The 24,581-nt window shown below is 36.5% G+C and overlaps 1 protein-coding gene across 1 annotated transcript; it reads left to right on the top strand.

Moving 5' to 3' along the window:
* Positions 1-2,059: 2,059 nt before the first annotated feature.
* On the top strand, positions 2,060-24,081 carry LOC140148476 (sodium/hydrogen exchanger 3-like). Its single transcript, XM_072170455.1, has 13 exons — positions 2,060-2,611; positions 5,588-5,904; positions 6,744-6,893; positions 7,078-7,334; positions 8,085-8,308; positions 9,607-9,809; positions 10,162-10,251; positions 13,838-13,908; positions 14,195-14,389; positions 14,798-14,933; positions 15,615-15,870; positions 20,832-20,900; positions 21,295-24,081. The coding sequence occupies exons 1-13, from the start codon at positions 2,302-2,304 to the stop codon at positions 21,318-21,320; spliced, it is 2,304 nt and encodes a 767-aa protein (XP_072026556.1). The 5' UTR covers positions 2,060-2,301; the 3' UTR covers positions 21,321-24,081.
* Positions 24,082-24,581: the final 500 nt, after the last annotated feature.

Here is a 24,581-nt window from a genome sequence, read left to right on the forward strand (position 1 = left end):
GTTGAATCATCATACATTCATTCCAATGTCCATTTAATCCTCTGGTGATTTGGGCAGCACGCCAATGCAGAGATCACTATATCCATTCTAGGAAAAAAGAGAACACAACTAATTCAGGAGAAAAATAATTCAAAACGATTTTAAGGTTATAACGCTAAGTCCTCAACTTTAATGCACGTAGCCTCATTCAAAATTATATTCTTTCTGAAAAAAATATCGTATGAAGTAAATCACAGTGCATCTTAAAGGTAAAGGTCTAAGGATAGTTATTTTAGTAGTCGTTTTATTCTCAGTGCTACATTCAAGCACCATGCCTTTTTAAACTCACTTCATTTTGTAAAGCTTACTACGAACGGATTTCGTTAAAATTTTGGATACACGTTTCTAACACATTAGAGAAAAAAAAAGGAGGTCACAATAATCTCATATTTTTGTTTTCGTGTTATATATAATATATTCTTTTTAAATATTATTGTTTTCGGCAATCCTGTAAACGTTCACGAAACTCCCAAAATATGACAGTGTATTCAAAGTTCATAAAGTCATCATTTTATAAAAGCAACCTGACCATGGTACTTCAAGTGTTGGAAAACGTTATATTTACTCATTTGAATGATTTCAGAATAATGGTAACTTGTTTTGATTACAGAAATCAAAACAATTTGAACGTCTACTATGTAGACTCTCAGTCTCATTCATATGGTAATGTTGAAAATAAACACGTAAATATTATTGAAAACCCGATGTACCTTGCACAGTGTCATCGCCCCGATATCTTCATGGTAGAAATCGCCATGGTAGGTTGAATCCACAGCCACGCATGGCCATTTTATTCCGACCTTTAATATGAGACGCAGTAGCCAAGTGACCTGACTAAGGCTACGGACAATAGCCGGGGTAATTGATTTCTCGCTGTGTGAGTAAGCTAGTATACGACATTGCGGTCAATGGTCATACTGCCTCCACTGGAGTAGTGAGTGCAGCTATAGCCTGCGCGCTGTAGTCCATACAGGACCAACACAATATAAAATTAGAATTTTGGTCAGATTTTGAGTTCAAGACGCACGGCCTTTTCTCAAGACGCAAACTAACGACTATCATATCTGTTCAACACGTATTTTCAAGTGTATGAGACCAGCTCTGGTTTCTTGAGACGAAATCATTTACGGGAGATATTCATCATTTTCCACCCCGGTATCCAAAGATTTTCGTCTGATATCAAAATCGTGCATAGCAATTCACGTGTATCGATCCCGTGTATTTATTTTAGTATCTCTGCTGCACCAAATAATTATTAGCCAGGCGATGTCGGTGTGCCTTGCTGGGGCAACCAACAATGAGCATCATTTTATGGTTCAGCTAGTGGGGACCTTATCTGAATTCTACACGTTCTAGTGTCATATCCCTAGTACTATGGAAAAAAATGTAAAGAAATAGAAACATTAAGAAGCTTTTTTAGCATGCAAAATTATTAGTAAATATGTAAAATAGTTGTATATAACTGTATAAAGAAATGCAAAAAAGTTGAAGTTTTGTTTTAGAATTTTTAAAAAAAATTATTTTAGAAATCGTTTTATTCTGAGTGAATTTGTTGCTAGTGTTTGAAGTTTTCTACCGTGCCTTTTTTAAACTCACTTCATTTTGGAAAGCTTACTATGAACGGATTTCGTTAAAATATTGGATACACGTTTCTAACACATTAGAGAAATAACAAAAAAGAAAGAGCAAATATAATAAAGGACCTCACCTCCTAACAAACTTTTTTTCGTGTTTATCTTAATATCATATTATACTTTTTAAATATTATTGTTTTCGGCTATCCTGTAAACGTTCATTAAACTCCAAAATATGACAGTGCATTCAAAGTTCATAAACTCATCATTTAATAAAGCAACATGACCAAAATATTGCAAAGGCCGTGGCCGAAACAGTTACTAATATAGCAAATAAGTAAACTTTAAAAACTTTGTCATCAACATAGACATAAGTCAGATCAAAACGTTCTTTATCAGTCATATGACTACCGGTGTAAAAGTATAACCGCACATGCCACCAGTTATTTCCGACAAACATCCCATAGCTGGCATGGACAAAGGATGTTGATTACTCCAATCGGTGCTATCCACTTTCTCTGTTGCCAACTCTGTTCAAAGTAGGAAACACGGAGACTACTTCAGTCTCATGTTTGAGTGTTTAGAGCTAGAATTAAGACGATTAATTCTATATATGAGATAGCAGGTGATTTTTGTGAAGCTTACAGAGGAACACCAAGTCGCCGTCTGGAAGTATAAAGATCTCATCATGTTGTTGTCAATACTTAAACGGATTGCTACCAAAAGAGTTTCTCGCTTTGTATTTATCCTTCTTGGCGTGTTCTTCTCACTACCATTTCGAACTCTTCAGCAAGAAGGCGAATACGGAGCAGATGGCCTTGATGGAGAAGGAAATGGAGAAGAGGAAAGGATGATACCGGGAGAGTTACCTGAAGAAGAAGGAGCATGTTACGCACGAAACGTGACAGAATATGAGGTAGTGGCGGTCGAATGGGTCGAGGTGTATGTGCCGTATATCATTTTCATATGGGTAATGCTTGCCAGTTTAGCCAAAGTCGGTGAGTATAGTTAATTATAAATAAAGTACATAGATGTGTAAGTTTATGAAACATTAATGAGGATCTCTTGAAAAGTATGTCGATAAGTGACCTCTTTAAAGAGCTTTAAAGGAGCATGTTTCGATTTCCTCACTTTTGTTGAATGGCCTTGACCTTTATTTCCCACCTACACGAAGCTTACCATGCTATTGTTATAATCTCGTTTGATATGAAAGCCAAAATTTACTTGTTTGGAAGCCTCATAGAAAACTACAAGTAGATTATATAAGTAGATAATAGGTTAATAACTGAGTATTACTTGTTGGGAGTGAAATTGTGCAATTTCATGAGCAACAAGTTTACTATACAAGAGGAAAAAAATCCGTGATTTTTAACAAAATTGTCACTAAAAATGTTGGAAAATACGAGCAAATATTAATGTATCAACCCGCAAGAAAATGAATACGCCTGTGCAATTAAATACACTTCTGTCATTTTCTAACATTTGCTCTGATTGGTTCTCGCTATATAACATATCTAAGAGTTTATGAAACCGAATGAACATTTTGCTTTAAAAAATTCAAGCTAAATATCCTAATATTCCAGAGGCCAATGATAACAGATATACCGTATAAGCTTTCCATTTGATGGAGAATAATGAGAATAAATGCGAATAATGAGGGGATGAGGTTGATCGGAAAATGCCTATCACTGACTATTCTGATTTGAAACCTGCATGGAGCTTTAGAATTTGCGGTGTACCATACTTCCCCGCATATCATACTCAACAATATTCCTAAATACTTACTTTATTTCATTTTATTGGAAGAGAGTGGTCTTATTGCATCAGAAGCAATCGGTATTTAGCTGTGCTTCATTTAAAGTTTGTTGTTATTGCTTTAAACACCAAAGGAAATTAGTAAAACAGAAAGGTTTTGTCATCGAAACAAAACAAAACGCCGACCATGCCGATGGGCTTGACGTACATTTAATGGTTGAATTCATATGAAAATCCCACAGCTTTAAAATATAATAAAATAAAAATGTTGTATCGCTAATGTATGTAAGGTGTGGTTAATATACTCATCTTATCATCAAATCGGGTCAAATCTGCTCAATAGAGGACCACTTCAAAGAAAATATTACATAAACTCCATGTCGATACAGATACTAGCGGTAGTATTAATACTACAACATATTTTTGTTGCTTTTGTAAAAGCCATATCTTTTGATTTTCATCTTGTCTTTTCTACTTTAAAACGACAACTTCCACTTTGCTTAATTTAGCTTCGGTCAAATTAATAAAACTACTGAACATGCTAAAATAAACAAATATACTACTTTAAAATAATAGTAAATAACTATGTGACACAATAATGAGACTTTGGTGATATATAATAGAGATTTGAATAAACTTGACAGAAATTACACATAAAATTTGAACACTTGATTCAGAAGGAGAATAACATTTCAATCAAAGGAATTAATATTACGTTCTCTTGGCCGATTGGTGTCATTTTGTTTAAAGCCATAATGTACGATTTCCATCAACTTTAAATTTTGTTATTCTTTACTCAAAATGCTGAAATGATTATTAGTAATAACTGCCGGGAAGGCTTTCTGTCCATTTTAAGCTTAATTAACAAGGGAAAGTGAAAGAAAGTCATCGTACATTGTAGATTTAAATAAGGAACATTTATACTGAGCTAAATACACGTAAATTATGTAAAACGGAAAGTGATATCCTGTTCTGTGGCAGTGGTATCTGATATACAGGGTGTATCAAAATGATTGGTACCCATCAATATCCAGTATACAAGTATTAACAAGAATACCACATTGAAATGCAGTTGGCCTATAGCATCCATCTCTTGTAGAGTTATGTCATAAAAGGTCATCAAACAATAAATTGTAATCATTTTAAGAGGGTCTAATGTTGAATGTGGAAGAAGCAGTCGTTTCATCAGACAACAAAGCTTATGGGTACCAATCATTTAGATACAGGCTGTATACATACCCTTGTATTGTACTTTTAAGACTTGATTTCTCAACTGCTAATTTCCTGACAACGAGGTTTACAGCATATTGTTGCACTAACTAACTAACTAACTAACTAACTAACTAACTAACTAACTAACTAACTAACTAACTAACTAACTAACTAACTAACTAACTAACTAACTAACTAACTAACTAACTAACTAACTAACTAACTAACTAACTAACTAACTAACTAACTAACTAACTAACTAAATAAATAAATAAATAAATAAATAAATAAATAAATAAATAAATAACATTTATATCATTTTATAAGAGAATAAACTATAGCATACACACTTGAAGATGTAAAGATAGCTTTGGTGCATTATGATGTAATACGGTATCGTCAATCAAGGATATCTTTGAACTTTTGATGCACTTTGCACTGTGCATGTGAACCGTAACAGTGAATAGCTAAATGTTTATACCAGTATCAGACTCATCATCTTCTATAAAAATGCCTACCAATCTTTTATATTTTGGCGCCAAAAATAACACAAGTCACGGGAAAAGTTGCAGTAAAGGGCAAAACAAACTTTCTGTACTCTATAGGCATTTTAATTTATACTGGACCCAGTATTGTCACATGCAGAAACGCTTGATTTTATTTACCTGCGGATATGAGTACTTAAGGTTCTCTATAGTTCAAAAGTAAGGTTCACGAGTCCGCAAAGAGGTACTCTCGTCCGGAAAATAAAAAGCTGTAGCTAGTCTGAAAGTTAGGGTTAATGTTGTAGGTTTAGGTTTAAGGTTGAGGTTAGTGTTAGGGTTAGGGTTATGGTACTACCAAACATTTGGACTAGCGACTCTTAGGACTAGCGAAACTAATAGCGGATAACTAGCGGGTGTAGATGTGGATTAGGCCCTTTTAGATAACAAAATTATACATTATCTTTTCCTGATGGTATTTTCATGCATGAAATACAATATTTATACCCTTTGTTTGCCTTGTAGGTTTCCACCATACTGGATTCTCGGCTTATTTCCCAGAAAGTTGTTTACTGATCGCCATTGGATTCATCATTGGTTTGATTATCTCATTCTTACCCGAACGTTTCCATGGAGAAATATCAGGAGGACTTAATGGCGAACTGTTCTTCATCTTCCTTCTGCCGCCAATTATGTTGGAGGCAGGTTACTTCATGCCAGCCAAAGCATTCTTCAACAATATCGGCACTATTTTATTGTATGCTGTTGTGGGAACACTCTTCAATACATTTACTATTGGATTCTCATTGTATGGGATATCTGTCTGGCTGTTAAATAGTCAAGTAAGATGATAAATCAATGTTATATATTGTATGCATGGTATCCCAGAATGATTAGTAGCCATCCGGTTACACGAATTAAACAGAGTTAACTTGTTGTGGCAGTCGCAAACTTGCACCAACACGATTTTTGAAAAATAATTTCGAAAAATAAATAACAATTAATAACAAAAATGTATGTAACTTTATAGACAAACGTATTTAGTTTTGAATGTTTCTTCATGTACTTCTTCAGGTATCCCAGAAAGATTAGTAGCCATCCAAGGTTTCCATGGTATTTTTCTTGCCCCCTAACATAGCTAAGTGAACAATGTATGTCCTTTATGTGCATAATACAAGATCCAACTTCAGAAAAGTATCTGTCTTCATAAAATCATGAATGGGTTCCGTATAAAATGGTTGATAATTCAGACGGTCACTGGAGAGTATTGTCGGTATTCGCTGTATAAGTGACGTAATTAATCGGATTAACTACCATAGCAATAAAGGAATACAATTTTGAATATATCACCCTGCACTACAACGTTCACGCGGTACATATGCATTGAACCATAGATGTCAAAGAAAGGCTGATCACTCGCACCTGTAAGATTAGTATCTTTGAATAGAGCAGTATTGTATTCAATCTATGTTTGCTGACATACAAAGGTGATTAGTGCAATCTGCTTGTAGTGGAGGGCGATCTACTCAAAAATTGTATTCCCGATTATTAAATTTCATTCAAACAGTGTGTAGACATGCCAATGGATTTTGTCGTTGTAGTGGTTTCCATATTCAACAGCAATTGTCTTTAATAAAGACACCTTTTGTTCTTTCCATTACTTTCTCTCCCTCTCTCTCAGATTAGCCTCCTGGAATGCCTTACCTTCAGTAGTCTGATCTCCGCTGTGGATCCAGTCGCTGTACTCGCCGTATTTGAGGAAATCCACGTCAACGAAGTGTTACATATTCTGGTGTTTGGAGAATCATTGCTGAATGACGCCGTTACAATTGTAAATAGTTTGGTTACTTATCTATTTGAAATGCTTTTGAGATCATTAAATTGATCAATTTTAAAAAAACAAGGAAACGGACACATATTATTAACAAACTGGTCGTTTTAATTTTTTTAACTTTAAATAACGCAATGTATGTAACTGTACCACTACACGTATTTTGTTTGGAATGTTTCTACAGGTACTCTACAGAATGTTTGAAACCTTTAACGAGATCGGTGAAGAAAATCTAGAAGCGAAACACGTCATTCTGGGTTTGTTGTCTTTTTTTGTGGTCAGCATCGGTGGAACAGTGATTGGCTTGATATTTGGGTTTTTAACATCTTTATTGACTAGATTTACCCATCACGTGATCATTGTTGAGCCAGTCATAGTGCTTGCAATGAGCTATGCATCTTATTTGACAGCAGAGTGTTTCAAATTATCACCTATTCTATCGTAAGTGTCAATGTCAATTTACTGACTTAAACAAAATGTTATTTGTCATGATTGTAAAAAAGATACTGATAACAAATGATAACAGTTACAGCCTTATTTAAACTTGAATATAAACTGAGCTCAAAAAGAAACCAAAATTACCCACAGATTTATTTCAATACTCTACTCTTAACACATGTCAGTAACCAAGCAGTTATCCAATTGACACAACAGCAACATGCACTGACATGGGACAGCTTCCTGGACCACATTCACAGCCCAGCCCTGTTTCATGAAAAAAGTGTATGAAAAGCAGAAAACAGCACCGTTTTATCATCTGTGCAAGGATCTTGTGTGCATTCTCACAGATTTTTTGTCCTGGGTGCCCAATGTTGGGCTGTGAAAGTGAAGGAAGTCTAGGAAGCTGTCCCATGACAGTGCATTTTGCTGTTGTGTCAGTTGGACAACTGCTTGGTTACTGACATGTGTTTTGAGTAGAGTATTAAGGTAATCATGTGTGTAATTTTGGTTCATTTTGATTGACAGTATTCTAAGATATGACCTTGTGATTCACAAGTTGTAAAAAATTATAAGTTTATTTTTGAGCTCAGTTTATAATGTTTTAGAAACTCAACTGATTTTAGTTCAAGGTTAGGAATTGTTCCATATTACCTTTTTATTGCATTGCAAAACTGCTTTTCTGCTGTTTGTTGTCATCGTATCCTATAACAATTAGAACATTACTTCATATTTAACATATTTATGTTGCAGTATCGTGTTCTGTGCAATGTTTATGAAGCCTTACGTAGAGAAAAACATTTCTGCCCAATCTCGGACTACGTTACGTCACGTCATCAAGATGTTGAGTAGTGTCAGCGAGACACTCATCTTCATCTTCCTTGGTGATACAACCTTAGCTGAGTTAAAAAACCATGAATGGAACACAGCATTTGTTATGTTTACTCTACTGTTCTGCTTTGTATACAGATTTCTTGGTGAGTTAATTATTTGTTTCATTATTTTAAATCTATCTTTCATGTGTAGAAGCAATTGCAATTAGCGAGGTCATGATGGATACGTATGATTATTATTTACAGTAAAGTTTAAATTCAGTATGTGATGTAAAATTACGTATTTTCCTGCAGAACACAATTGTTACCATAGGAGAATATTTTTCTAATAAACACCCATAGAGAACATAGACAACATCTGTTTGACCCCGCAAGAAAACCTCATTTAATTGAACCCATCTCGCTCAGTCAGTGTTACCGATGCTAAGCAGTAAAAGAAGCACAAATATTAAGCTCCAAGTCCGCGCCAAATGTCCTTGAATCCAAATGTATGGATTTCAACTGCAATAGCCCAATGTCCTTTTTGGGGATAACTTGAATCTCTGGCAGTCTTTTGAAGAAAAAAGCAAGAACTGATATTCACAAGCGCCGTTATCAAGAAACTCTGCATAGGCTAATCATATAATTTAAAAATGTTTAAACTGTCGTTTGTTTTACTCATTAATGTACTTTTTTGTAGTGTGTGTCAGTTTGTATAAATGGTATTACACCCATATTACACTCCTTTTGTTTCGCTCATTTGTAATGAGTGTGAGTTTCTATAAATATTTGTCCACTTGGTAAAACGTTCAAAACTATATTTAAATAGCTCTGATGTATAGCAGCCCGATGCAGGAACAATGACACATATCTCTAGGTGTGAGAGGAAGTAATTCGCACAAACCTCACGGTCATTGATCATGTAGATAGGTCGCCCAGTCTTATTCTAGGCTTATTATTATTGCCTATTCCCATTATTAATATGAAAAGGGCAGGTCGAACAAAACCTTTTGCTTTAAAATTGTAATAAAAGTGTGAAATTTCTAGTAATACTCAGCTTTGAAAATGATGATGGTCTCATCATTATCTAGTATATCTACATCAGAGAAATCCCCGAATAATTGTATTGTATAGATATAATTCACAATTTATAAAAACCGCATGGCTAAATCAGGAAGTTGCTTTCCCCAATGTTGGGTGGTAAATTTGGTTTATTCGTTTATTTGTTTGCTAAGGTTTTTTTTTATTCAGGAAGTAGTAAATAACAAGCTCTGATTTTATACGATGTTATAGCGTATGACTATCCATGTTTTTCAATCATTATTTTCTAATATTGTACATCAGGTACACAATTTCCGATGTAAGCGAAACGTGATTATGGCAAAATAGGGCACGTCAATTAGGTACAACTTAAACTAGAACATCCAGGTATAACGATTTTTGTAATGATGGATATTTTGCAGGTGTTATGTGGCAGACAGCTCTGATGAATCGATTCCGTCTCGCAGAGATCAGCAAAAAAGATCAGTTCGTGATGGGTTATGGGGGCATTCGAGGAGCTATTGCCTTCTCTTTGGTGGCGCTGTTGTGTCAAGAATTAGTAGCTAGCAAAAATATCATGTTCACGACTACTGTGGTCGTGGTCATGTTTACTATGTTTGTACAGGTCAGTATTGTAAACTGCTATGTCCTACAGGTCTTAAGACAATAACTTTTACTCCCTAAAATCATTTTTTTGCAGTAACGATGTATTTCAAGGTGATTCAATTGTCCAAAAGTACATTAGGTCTTAATAATTAAACATGATCACTGAAATGCTGCTCATTTTATGCTCGAAACTAATTATGCTAATTCGAAGATCGTTATGAAGTCATGTAGCTTATGTTTGAAAAATCAAGTATGAAGAACACGGAAGACTTTACTACTAGGTACAATTTTCTATTTTTTCTATCGCCCCCCCCCCAAGTTACATATATATAATGTTGTTTGCATCAAAATAATTTTGTTTCTCTCAATAGGGTATCACCATTAAACCTTTGGTGAATCTTTTGGAAATTAAGAAGCAGGAACATAGTAAACCTACTATGAATGAGAAAATATACGAGCAGGTAAGGACCAATTTACGGTTTACTATCGCTATAATGTGTTTTTTTCTGCAAACAAACAGCTTAAGGGATCTGGAATGAGCGTTTTGAGCGTTTCGACAGTATTGTTTGTGCGACATGAGAGCACATCAGACATATCGAATTGGATTATGAATACGAGGAATGTCTTTCTGATAGCAAATAATATTGTTTGTTTTTTTAAATTCGCGATATAATACAAATTTTATGACAAATTATTAAAATTTGATATTGTTCAAATTTTTGATATATAACTGTCCTCGAAGTAAATTTTATAAATCTAATGATATATTCTGAAAGTGTATGTAGCTGGGAGGAAAAGCCGACGATCAATTGAAAATTTTGACCTTTCATATTGAAGATATGGATTTTGTCCCCAAAAGACCTATTTTTTTGTGTGTTTTGGGAAAAAATCCATATCTTCAATACGAAAGGTCAAAATTTTCAATTGATCGTCGGCTTCTCATCCTACCTACATTACACTTTATCAGATTTATAAAGTTTACTTCGAATACTGTTAAATATCAAAATTATCAATTTTAATCATTTGCCATAAAATGTGTATTACATTGCGAATTTCAAAAATCTAAATTATTTGATATCAGAAGGACATTCTTCGTATTCAGAATGCAATTCAATATGTCTGATGTGCTCTAATGTCCCACAATAAATACTGTCCAAACGTTCATACCCCATCCCTTAACACTTTGCGTAAAATTTTCCGCCATGTCAGTATAATGCACGAGTGCATCATACGTACACACTAGTTGAAATTTATAATTAGAATTCTTTCAAAAGCGATGACAAAATTATGAGAATTGAAAATGTTCTCATTTTTATGCAATTTTAACCCTGTGGGACTGATCGGGGCATGTTCTCTCATCAAAATGAATGAGAAATACTAATTATCGTGTAAACAACCTGTCATATTGTTTTAAATGAGAAAATTTAACATGATTATTAGTAAAACATACCCCGATCAGTCCTACAGGATTTAAAGTTTCATAGAACATGTAGAAATGAGAACATTTTCAATTCTCATTTTAAGTTTCCACTTGTGGCAGTATACACCAATCCGACTTCGCCATTACTGCGGTGTCCCCGATGTAAAACTGCGGTGTCCCGAGGTCGGGGGTTCCACCCATTATTGCGTGCTACACAGAATTGTACCCGGGAATTGTACACAGCAGTGATATTCAATACACGATCATGAGTATTGAATTACGAATTAAATCTCCCGCTCTGGTACATGTGTTACCACCGTCAATAGAGGGCCAAATACAGTAAACGCTTCTCGGATTGGTGTATAATACAGTATGCATCAGTGTAACACATTTGTACGTCTGAAAGACACGCACAACACGTCAACGTCAATAACAGACATGATGAGTAGACAAATGAAACATGTGTTTATATTCATTACGCCCTCTGTTGGTCTGAGATATAAAAAAAGACCCTATTTAAGTATTAAATGTCTAGTCTACATTGATGAATTTGGATAAAACTTGGTTTTAAAGCAAATTATATATTATCGAATTATTTTACAGGCGTAGGAGCATATCACACAATTGTGATTTTTCATATAGAGACTATTATTATTTTGTCTTGTTTGAAACAAAAGAGGGCATTATGAATAAACATGTAGCATCATACTAGTAGGTCAACTCATCAAGTCGTATAGTACACCAAAAGTAATTACAATATTGGACAATTTCTAGTTAAGTCGTCAGATTATGCGCAATGCTTTATCAGATAAGTCATCGTATTTTGTCCAAATTTGTGTAATGTACTTCCTATTCCTTTAATTATTTTGAACTTGAAAAGTACGATATCCCCGATATACATGATATTAATTGATGTATGATAAGCACAATGAAAATATTGATGGGAAAACCCCGAAATGATATCTAATATTGATAAGCTCTACAAATTCATCATAAATTATATTATCTGATACGCATGTGATAAAGCTCGAATCAGGGAAATCCCTTTGGTAGCTGTTTGTCGTTGACCACAGTCCAATTGACCTGCTGTGGAAAACTAGATAGGGAAATACATAAAATAATATCGGGGGATGCACGTGGGAAATAGTAATATTTTGCACTGAACACTTTACGAGTACCCTTTTTCACTACGCTACGTATCGGGCAGGCAGTTTTATCCAGCTAGGCATATACCGTATCTTATAATCCAGAAAACTGAGAAAAGGCAGATTAAATCAGAGCTTGAATTGGTCGTTTAACTGAATACCACTATGTGCTTGATCTTGGGGATAAAATAGATCATAAAAATTAATGTAGAATACATTGAATCAAATCATATTGTGCATCTGACCCTTTGAAATTTGATACAATGTTGTATTTGTAAATCAAGTTCAAAAACATAGCAAAAGAATTTAATACTCTGACTGCTAGCCATAGGCTCACTTTTTGTTACATACATATTTTATTTATATCCAAATAAAAAGTCCAAGTTTTGAGATAATTTCCCAAGCTATATTTGAAGAGCTTGGTTCCAAACAGGGGCGTAACCAGACCTGACCTTCCGGGGGGGGGGGGGCAAGATTGAAAAATTTCCCTATTTTTGACCAAAAGTTGTATTATTTATGTGCGCATCGCGAGCGGCTTGCCGCGAAGTGATAAACAGGTGGGGTCCAGGGGCCGCCATAGGGCCCCTGGTGGGGTCCAGGGCAAAGCCCCGTGGGGGAATCAGGGGGCGGAGCCCCTAAAGCTCATGGTTTTTGGCATATTAGAAGCTAAAATCCAGTGTTCAGAGTACAAAATTACACAATGAAAGTAGTATAGATCTTCTTCCCTCTTTCTTTCTCTTTCTCTTCTCCCTTCCCTTTTCTCTTCTCCTTCCCTTTTTCTTCCCTCTTTTTCTTTTCTTCTTTCCCTTTCTCTTCTTCCTCTTTTTCCCCCCTTTTTCTCTTCTCCTTCCCTTTTTCTTCCCTCTTTTCTCTCCTTCCCCCCCTTTCCCCTTCCCAATTTTTTGCTCTTCTTCCCAGTTTATTTGTGTCCGGGGGCAGCTTGCCCCCGCCCCCCCCCAACTGGTTACGCCACTGGTTCCAAACCATGTTATGTCCACAAACACATGTTTCTGATTTACCTGTGCGATATTGCAATGGGTTGTGATGCTATAGGTATAGTAATTTCAGTTGGATGCACGATTCCAAAGCAAACAGTGGATGAATGCGCAGTAACAATACTGTGTGAGGCCTTTGGTTACCAAATGAGAACAATAGTCTGCATATTGTTAAGCAGCATTGTTGCGGTAAATAATGGCTTGTTGATGGTACAACTCATTGTTGCTAATGTCAAACTTGTCAAAGTAATTGTGATTGATCACACAAGTAAATAAGAAACATGTGGTTGTGGACTTAACATGGTTCGAAACAAGCTCTTCTCTAATTGTAACTCATTGGCTCGGGCGTTCACCGCACAACCGAAAAGTCTTGGTTTTAAATCCACGCATAGGCAGGTATGTCCGAAGTTTTTGTTTATCTGCCTCTGTATTTATATGTTTCACCTGTTTTTATCACCTTGTCTAACATTTTCCTTACTTCCAACAGGTAAATGCTCATCTCATGTCAGGAGTGGAAGACATTCTTGGACACTTTGGACATTATCAGTTTAAAAAGAAGTAAGTAGATTGATCTTTTGATAATTATACACAAAGTATAAGACTACGAACAGCAAGGCCTTAGTATTTTAATCAATAAATTAACTTTTGGTCAGTAGCTATGCGGATTGATATAATCATATCAACATCCTTTATGTATACCTGAAAAAAATGTTAGAAAGTTGATCATTATTTTTGTTTCAATGTAATTCTTCTTCTTGGAAAATACTGCATTAACATTATTATGTCACTAATTATTTGTAATTTCTGTTATGACTTATGTTTAAAATGTTATCGCTTTTACAAGGTGGGATCACTTCAACAAAACGTACATCAAACGGGTGCTCTTGAGAGATTATTACAAAATAGAAGAGGAATCCAAATTTCTGAGAGTTGCCGCCCAATTAAATGAAGAAGAGGCTATAGAATACATACAGAAGCATGGTGCCCTACCCAATACAGCATCTTCTAATGATCTTGCAGGGCAGGGCAACAACGGATTGTAAGTCAATTTCATAGCATTTTAATGGTATAGCTTTGAATGGCGAGATCATAACATTTGTATGAGCATTTTAATGGTATAGCTTCTGAATGACGATAATGTTTAACAACCATAAACTTTATAATTAGAACTATATCTAGCGATCAAGCAGCAGCAATGTATTGAAATTGGGTCTCAACTATCAATGCATTTGATATACACATCAAAAAACGTATTACAACGCATTATTGCAATAATTTTGTTGTATAAAAGAGCAAATATAAAATGAACAGGACTGATAACGATGTATTTTAGATGAGTTCGTAATATTCTAGTAACGAACAATTACATTCTGTAAAGAAAGTATAAGAAATGACAAATTGATAACGTAGTTATATTAACTGTTTTGGGTTTCTTTTACAACTGCAGTTCCGATGAGACAGTAGTCGAGTTACAAGGCGTCAACGGAACTGAAGACTTCCTTAACACCGTTTCTAATGTGAACGCTAATCCAGTCAATCAATTGAATCTCTTGGATCAAAACTTTCTTAAACCCCATAAATCGGTAAGAATTAGTTCTAGACTATGATCATCAAAACTATCTTCAAAGATCGTGTAATGTTCTTCAATGACGCAATCAGAAAACGTGAGACAGTGCGGCATGCGGTTCTTTAGAGGTTTTTCAAACTTAATTTTTTTTTTATCTGTGGGACGCACTTTTGACAAGAATAGAAAGAGGTTTCACTGTGGGCAAGATGATGAATTACGATTTAGGCTATGTCAGACGTGAGATTTTTGTGTGGTGGTTTTGAAAAAAGAGCAAAAAGCGGGGGATTTTACTAATGCGCGCGAGGGCTTTGAGACGAACTTTTAAATTAAGATGGCCTAATGTCAAAAGATTCACTCCTTTAAACAGGTGAAGTTTCACATTGTGAAAATATATTGAGTAGCATTGTCCTCATTTCTAGTATGTTCCAAAGGAGTCGCATTGTAAAAGTACTTCGAGTTTCTGCGGACCGGACCCCTAGTAGTACTGGTTTATATTTCTCGCTTGTTTGTATGCACTATGTGCTAAATGAACTTGTATTAATACCATTCATCAGTTGCGTAAATAGAGGGGTGATGGGTAGCTATGTAGAGGGCACACTAGCACTATATGCACCTTCCACCGCATTTTCGAAAGTCTTGTTATACCACTGATATGTATGAATTTGAGGCAAATTAATTGTTTCTTTTGTATACACAGCATAATAGGTATTCCCGCCATTTTCTTGATGATGATGACGCAGACTACAGCGCTCCTAGTCGTATGGAAAGAAATATATCCGTTCGCATGAAACGGCAGAGCAGACTAACTTCAAGGCATGGAGGGCGTCGTGGTATAATCAGTATGGCAAGCAGAGGAGGAACGCTAGATCGACTAAATGCTCAAGCAGGAATAACTGCAACTGGAGCAGATGACAAAAAAGCAAAAGCAACCCCGCCTGTACCGCCATCAAAACGTAAGTTAATATAGATTGAATATCCGAATCGATTTGTTTCAAGCGCCATTTAGAATGATCAAATATGTAACTTCGGCTTTTTACAAATTTCATTATGCTGGGGTGTATTTCATTTGAACCCTTCGTATTTAAAATCAAGTAAGCGTTCGGAAGTTACAAATACCCTTTTACTGTTCGTAAGATTGTGAAGGATCATCCAGCTATTACCTACGAAAGATACACGAAAATATCACTTAAAATGGATTTTACGATGAATAAGTTACAATGGATTTTGAATCCCTTTAATAGGCAGGCTCACATCACACACTATTGGTGGCGTTATTCGTCCATAAGGAAATGGTATGTGCATGTACGGTCCAAAATGGCTTTACTGTGGAGCTCAAAGGGAAAAATCACTAAAAATTAATTGTTGACAACCAAAACCTAAGTGATGTTGACTTATGTTGGTATCGGCATAATACTGGATTCATAAATTATCACATAGTGCAATCTATGTTCCACCAAGTCGACGCTCTTTAAAGCGCAAAAGTAATTTGTGCGTAGATCAAGACCATCCAAAACAGAGCTCTTACCGTAAAGAATAGGAGGTTATCTGGGGTCACATACAGTACACTCTCAGAAAAAAGGTGCTACTTAGAACCTTTTTTTGTCCTGTATTTAGAACCCTAAGCAGTAATAAGGTTCTAAAAAGAACCTTAAAAGGTTCTATAAAGAACCTTAAATATTTAAATAGGCCTGGGGACATTCTAATTCATTCATTCAGGGACTCATTACAAAGTTAAGAAAAGTAAAACATAGTGTTAACCGTTTTTGTATTAAAAAATCATTTTCTTGGATAAAAAACCTTTTTTTCTGTTCTACGAAATAAGATTCCTTAAAGGTTCTTCAAGCTTAGGTTCTACAAAGAACCCTTTGTTAGCTACAGAACCTTTTTGGTTCTACAAAGAACCCCATTGGGTTTCAATTGGGTTCTCTGTAGAACCAAAAAAGGTTCTGTAGCCAAGAAAAGGGTTCTTTGTAGAACCTAAGCTTGAAGAACCTCAAGGAATTTTAAAGAAATAACCTCAAAGGGTTCTTCGTAGAACAGAAAAAAAGTTTATCCAAGAAAATAATTTTTTAGTACAAATGAGTTAACACTATGTTTTACTTTTCTTAACTTTGTAATGAGTCCCTGAATGAATGAATTAGAATGTCCCCAGGCCTATTTAAACCTTGAAGGTTCTTTATAGAACCTTTTAAGGTTCTTTTTAGAACCTTATTACTGCTTAGGGTTCTACATACAGGACAAAAAAAGGTGCTACGTAGCACCTTTTTTCTGAGAGCGTAGTGTACATTGTACATGTGCCTGCTGTCACAACTTGTTAGGCAATTTGGTGACATCAAAAGTATATGCACTAGAAACACGATTGACCCCTGATTGTTTAGGTAATTTGATTCTCTTTCAAATGAAAGAGCATTCAGCTAAAAATATAGAACTTCAAAATTGTATGAACATCCCTACCTTTAAATAAGTGATGACAACTTCTAATTCCGAATGGCTGATTTCTTCACATTACTCGTTGACTGCCGATAAAACGCCCAATAAAGACTTAAATATTTAAAAATATAATCGCAACTTCAACATAGGCCTACCACGTGACAAGCAAAGGCAGAAAACGTATTATATTTTGGAATTTTATCTGCTTAAAACATTAATGTGTATTATAATAGAGCTACCATTATTTATATTGTTGAATTCTCAAGCGCATAGAGACAATTAATACGAGCGTCCTATACATACACAATACATAAAATCGATTTTGATCTTCGGCATTACTCGGTGACCTCCGATAAAACGCCCAATAACGCCGGTCAGATAAAAAAAAAATGCTTAAGTACATGCCCTATTGAGATAAGCAATCCTTTTGTGATATGTCCATTCATCCATATAATAATAGCAATCAGATTTTTGGATGGATGTTTTACACAGTGATTGGAGAAGAAGCTATGTAAATAATCAAAAGTACATGTCTACAAATTGACAAGGACAACTCCTTTTGTCAAAATTGTTTTCACCTATTGCTCAGTATGTTAATTAATCCGATTAATTACGTAATTTCGCCAGCGTATGATATATCAGTACTAATATGTAGGCCCAAGGAGGTTAGATATAGAAAGAAGAGGAAATAGATTACGTATCGCATATTGGTCCTTTGTGCCTATTAGAGTTTCCGCCAAGGGAGGAAGAAAAAAAAGGAGGAGGGGGGGAGGAGAGAGAGGAGAGGAGACCGATGGAGTCACAGGGCTCTAAATTACATAGGCGTAGATCGGGGGGATAAATGCCACAATATTTTGCCAGGGGATGGTCAATATAATCACCCCCCAATATTGACGCCTGTGTATTGGTTTGTGTCGAAATTAACCTCATATTTGGCCATTTTATAGCCACAAAATGCCATTTTTAGCGCTTTGCGCGAATTTATTCCACTTTTGTCCCATATTTCACCAGTTTAGTTTCAATAGGCCTATGCTAAAATTTTCGCGCGCATTTGTACCATAAGGTTCACTGTACTGGGTACTTTAAAAAATCCTAACCTAACCTAAACATAACTTTAACCCTTAGATTGGAGCTCTACTAGAAGTAAAAATATAGATAGTGAACGAATTTAGTATTTCTATATCTATGTGAGAATGATACAATAGAGGCCCTGCATGAAATTATTGATTGGCTCCAAACAAAGGTTTTCAACCGGTGTCCTTCACCGTAGTTATGGCGGAGTGCAGTCCATTCAATCAAATGTTGTCATCAACCTATTTGATCGTAGTGCAGGATTATGTGTGTGAGACGAACTGTCACGGTAGATTGCAATCATGCTTTTGTTGAATGCATTTGAGTAGTCCGCCATATTTACGGGATGATACGTCGCATGCAAGGCCTCTATATGACATGATGAACATAGTCATTGATGCATCAGTTTTAAAATAGACTAGGCGGTTACCCATATTTGGCGGTTCTCGGCTGGGCGCGATTACCAGGCTGATGGTGACATGCCCATATGACAATTTTTACTAATTTGACCTCAGATGACCCCAGGGTGACATTGGATGACCCCAAAATGACCTAAACTTATAACTCTAAATGTTGACTGTACCTACCAAGTTTCATGCCCATATATGAGCTTTTACTAATTTGACCTCAGATGACCCGTGGTGACCTTGGATGACCCCAAAATGACTTTCAAAAAATGCTGCTTTAAATGTTGACTGTACCTACCAAGTTTCATGCCCATACGACACTTTTTAGTAATTTGACCTTAGATGACCCCTGGGAGGGGACCCCGTGGTCAGATGACTTAACGAACATAAACATCTTCTTGCCAGCACAGAACTATACCCACCCACCGAGTTTGAGCCCCGTACGACCTAGTTTCATGCCCATATGACAGTTTTTAGTCATTTGACCTCAAATGACCCCTGGGAGGGAGCCCCGGGGTCGGATGACTTAACGAACATAGACATCTTCTTGCCAGGACAGAACTACACCCACCCACCGAGTTTGAGCCCCGTAGGACCTAGTTTCATGCCCATATGACAGTTTTTAGTCATTTGACCTCAAATGACCCCTGGGAGGGAGCCCCGGGGTCGGACGACTTAACGAACATAAACATCTTCTTGCCAGGACAGAACTACACCCACCCACCGAGTTTGAGTCCCGTACGACCTAGTTTCATGCCCATATGACAGTTTTTAGTCATTTGACCTCAAATGACCCCTGGGAGGGGGCCCCGGGGTCGGATGACTTAACGAACATAAACTTCTTCTTGCCAGGACAGAACTACACCCACCCACCGAGTTTGAGCCTCGTACGACCTAGTTTCATGCCCATATGACAGTTTTAGTCATTTGACCTCAAATGACCCCTGGGAGGGGGGGGGCGGGGTCGGATGACTTAACGAACATAAACTTCTTCTTGCCAGGACAGAGCTACACCCACCCACCGAGTTTGAGCCCCGTACGACCTACGACGGCCTCACATTAGCAGTCACAGACAAAACCTAAATCTACAGAATATATCCATTACTCGTCGATACTCGAAAGAGCTCAAAATAAATAACTTAGAAAATTTTCTTGATGTCCTTTAACATGTTTTCATAGTTAACCATCGTTAGCCATGGAAATCTATCATGAGAACTGACCGGTGACTAAGTCCGATTTATTGGGACGTTTATCGGCAGTCAACGAGTAATGTTCGCCCGTCTTTTCCTGACCAGTTTATCAGTTTGTCATCCAGCCAAAGGCTATATTAATAAGACCGGGCCAGATGACATTGTTCAGACCAGCTTTCCAGAAATTAACCTTCACCTGTCCGGATCCAGGAATTTGGGAAAGGGGGACACGTTCGAAGTTTTTGCTGACACTTTTATGAATGGCAGCGAAAGCACCGTCGCGCCTCACACGACACAGAGGGGTGTGTGAAGGGGGGGGGGCCCTCAGAATTGGAAACGTTGTCAAAATAAAGGCAATTAAAGTGTACTGTACGGATGTCCATAAATGAAGCCAAAACGGACACTTATTTATCCATACACAGTGTGGGTGTGTGTGTGTGGGGGGGGGGGTGTCTGAGGAAAAATCCAAAATAAAGATTGAAGCCATTTCGTGGACCATTTTGACACCAATGTTGTTATCATTACTTTAAACAAGGGGGGATCCGCGCTTGCCTGTAGCAAATAGTTGTCAAATGATGGTAGCAGTTGTCATGCCGGCATAATTTTTTGGCCATAAGGTGAATGATTGTTACTCTCCTTTTCACGTAGGTAAAATAGGCGCAATTGTTTAAGGAGTGTAAAGCGTAATAATATATCGATTATCTGCATGTCATTGTGATATAGATTACCCGCCTGTTATTGTCAGTACAAATGGTATATTGATAATGGTCGAAAGGAAAGTATTACAAAAAGTCTGTTAATTTTTGTGTTCTTCAGGTAACAAACCGAAAGGAGATGGTGTAGAAGCAATTCGAGGAAGGTACCAGCAAAAACCCGGCGCCGGCGGTAAGGATAAACTTAATAATGCTTTGTGTGCTGGCCATAGGCTTCAATATTTTCCAAGTTTTCAGATATTTTCTCAAAATATCAAGAGCTATATCAAGAATTACTGAACCAATACTGACTGTAATGATAAAGGTTATACGATTGCAATTCCGCTTCTCAGAAAAATAAATACAAGAGACCATGGCAACAATGTTATATGCAATGCACGATAGTGGCCCAATCTGTTTTAGGACTACTTTACACAATTGACCATATCTTCGCTTGTAGACTACCGATTTTATTGCAACAAAACTTATGTAGTATCTTAAGAAATTACCTTAACGACTAAGTAATATCTGTAGTGATTGACATTATTTCCTTACTGACTTTTAACTATTTATTTAATTCTCTACAGGACCTGATCGTACACCACTGATATAGGAAAAGGCATGGATGTTGCGCAATTCTGTCATTTTTCTGCGGGTTTCTTCACACTTCTTCGGCTGATGTTACGAAAATCGCAAATTAATTCATAGAATAGATAAAACACAACGCTACAGACTACAGGTCCCATAAGTTTGAAGCAATTTTTCTTGAATACCCACAATTTGTCATGACAGATTTATCGTTCAGTTCCCAAATCAGTTATTTCCTTGTTGCTGTATCATTTAATAGTGTACTAGAATGCCAGTTTACCAGTTTGTAAGCCAAGTACTAGATATGACCCAGATGGGCAATCAGACATCAGATAACCTTGTTTAAAGATATCATTAGGTCCAGCTTTCCAGAATGTGACCGTCACCTTAGGCAATTAATCGTCAACTGTTGACGGTTGTGTTGGTTGGTAAAATGTGTCATGTTGGAGCCATAGTAGAGAGATTGCGATTTCCAAACGTACGTATCGAACGTAGGTGGAATCTATTCAAAATCACTCTCCTGTGACGGGATTTTGAATAGATTCCACGTGCGTTCGATGCTACGCTTGGAAATCGTAATCTCTCGATTGTGTTCACATTGTCGGACGCACGCCCAGCGGAGCTTAGTCGGCGCAAGTTGCTAGGAGTAGCGCCTAGGCGCTGCCAGGAGTAGTGGCAGTGTAAACGATGGTCAGCGTAAGTTCCGCCAGGCGTACGTCCGACGATTTACTCCTGACAAAAGTCAGGAGTAGAGAGCTGGGTGTAACCTCCGCCAGGCGTAAGTTACAATGTGAACGTTGCTACTCCTGGCACCCGGTGTAAGTTTGACCTTTTTTTTTGGTCGATACCTAAGACAAATACATATCGCGTGGTTGAAAAAGGTCACGGTAACACCGGAAGTGAAGCCGATGTTTACGCCGACCAGAAGTGAATACTTGGTGGAACTGGTCGGCGTAGTGCTAACTACGGAGTAAACTAGGTGTGGACACGCGGTAGGAGTAGCGAAAATATTTGTGGAATTTTTTATCAATGTTAGCGTAAGTTTACGCTGGGTGTAACTCGACATGTGAACACGACTTATATGCATGTATGCGAGTTATTACCCCCATGAATCGGTTGGTTTAGGAGTCTGGAGCGTAGAAACGGTAGAAATACTCGTAGAAATGGTGCACGAAATTAAGATTAAGTGAAGACTTCATATATAAAATAAGACAAAATGGATTAAATATATGAGAATGGCAGCAGAATGGCAAAGTGGTGAAATAAGTGTTTGAATAATAATAATAACCGTGGAATTTATAATCTACCATTCATTTTATGGAAGTGCAATTAAGAATCTCGGCGGCTTATTATAAAGTAGTGTACTTCAAAGCAATAGTGCATGATGATAATTTAAAATAGCCATATCAAAAAAAGAGGGGCTCAATATAAAAACGCCCTATCCCACATTTTGGTGAAAATAGAGGGCGCTGCTGAAAAATGTAAAGGTCACCAAACATGCCAAAGGTCATTATTACAAACATGAAACATCATGAAAGTAACTTGGTAAAGTTGTAAAATCAACCTTTTAAGATGTGAAATTGTTATGTAGGCCCTATTGTATTGAAAATTCGCACACAAAAGTCGTTTTTATATTTATGTGGGATTGTTATTCCCATTACCTAAAATAACTTCTCAATGAGACAATGAGAGTAGTTAGCACGAATTTCCGGGATTAATAGTTAGTATTTTTTTCTTAAGAATGATACGACAATCAGGAGCGAAAATACTTTATTATACTGCCTTGTCGTAAAACTGGATGACAAGATATGTAAATATCTTTTATTGGCGATGAGAAAGCTTGTCATTTTGGTTTTGAAAAAGTAGTTATCAAATTTTAAAAAGAGACATTTTACCACCTGCTATTAATTTCTTTGTCCTTCTTCATACAATAAAATGCTGATAAAAAGAATATCTTCCAGCGGCGGCGGAATGATTTTGAAAATGGGGGGGGGAGACAGTGGATGAAGTATAAAATGGCCTTCTCGTCGCAATTTCGCCACGCAGAAGGGTGAGACGAAATGAAGGCCCAATTGAAGCAATTTGGTGGACCATTTTGGTATTATTATTGAGTACAATCAAAAAAAAAAAGAAATGAAGGCCGAATTATAGCTATTCGTGGAAAGGTTGTCACTGTTGTTAATTGTATAAGTATCGGGTGTCCAAATCAGAAACTAAATAGGGCGAACGCAGCGGTGTCTTTTAGTTTTGAAAAATCCAAAAATGTGTTAAATGAAGGTCCAAATTGAAGGCATTTGTGCACCAGTTTTGGCTATTATTGTATGAATTATTGCTTTAAACGTGTAATGTTGGGTGTCCAAAGCAGAAACGAAAAGGGGGATTTGTTTATCCATACACAAGGGGGTTGGAAAATTTGTAAAACTATGGTTCAATTGAAGCCATTTGGTGCATCATTTTTACACTAGCTTTAAGGGTCTAGAATAGAGATTTGATTATTTATGTTCACCCAGATTATAATGTGACACACAACAAATTATGGGTTTGATTAAAGCTCCCCAGTCAAAAAAGTGAACCCCCCTCCCCATTCCGCCGCCGATGCGCTAAATCTTTTCTAAAATCTGATCAAAATACAATCTGTTTGGTTAATTTTACAGTATTTTGATAGTCGTTAACGGAGGTCAACATAAGTATTGTACGTAAGGTTGATGTAAAAATGTAAATAATGTACATTATAGTAGTTTACATTGTTACTGATAGATGAGTATTATCCAAGACCGAATTAAAAAGACTAGTTTGCGTATGACGTCGTGTCAACCAGACCGAAATTGCCATAATGCGCAGTTCAGGAACCAATCACGCCGCGCCTTTGCTCTGACGTCAGACGCAAACTAGTCTTTTTAATACGGTGTCAAATTGTCAAATGAATTCAATAAGTTTTTTTTTTTTACAAATGTTGAAAGCAGTTATAATTAAAAATGAATTATGGTTTTCATATATACCCGATAAAAACGTACTGTTATGAACTGGGTCACTTGTAATCAGAAATTCAAGCTATATATTGAAATATAGTAGAACGTGTGATAAAGTCAAAACAAACTTTTAAATTGGATGCGCTGATGATCTGCTAATAGACATTTTTTACATTAAGATGCAATAAAGATGCGAATCTCTGTAATTTTAATTTGAAAATAAACACTTTGCTAGAATATCCACAATATGGTATTTCTTTACAAGACTCATTCACTTATCTTTTATTTCAGGAATGGCGTTGAAACCAATCAATGGC

Source organism: Amphiura filiformis, chromosome 3, assembly GCF_039555335.1.
Source record: "Amphiura filiformis chromosome 3, Afil_fr2py, whole genome shotgun sequence".
NCBI lineage: Eukaryota > Metazoa > Echinodermata > Ophiuroidea > Amphilepidida > Amphiuridae > Amphiura > Amphiura filiformis.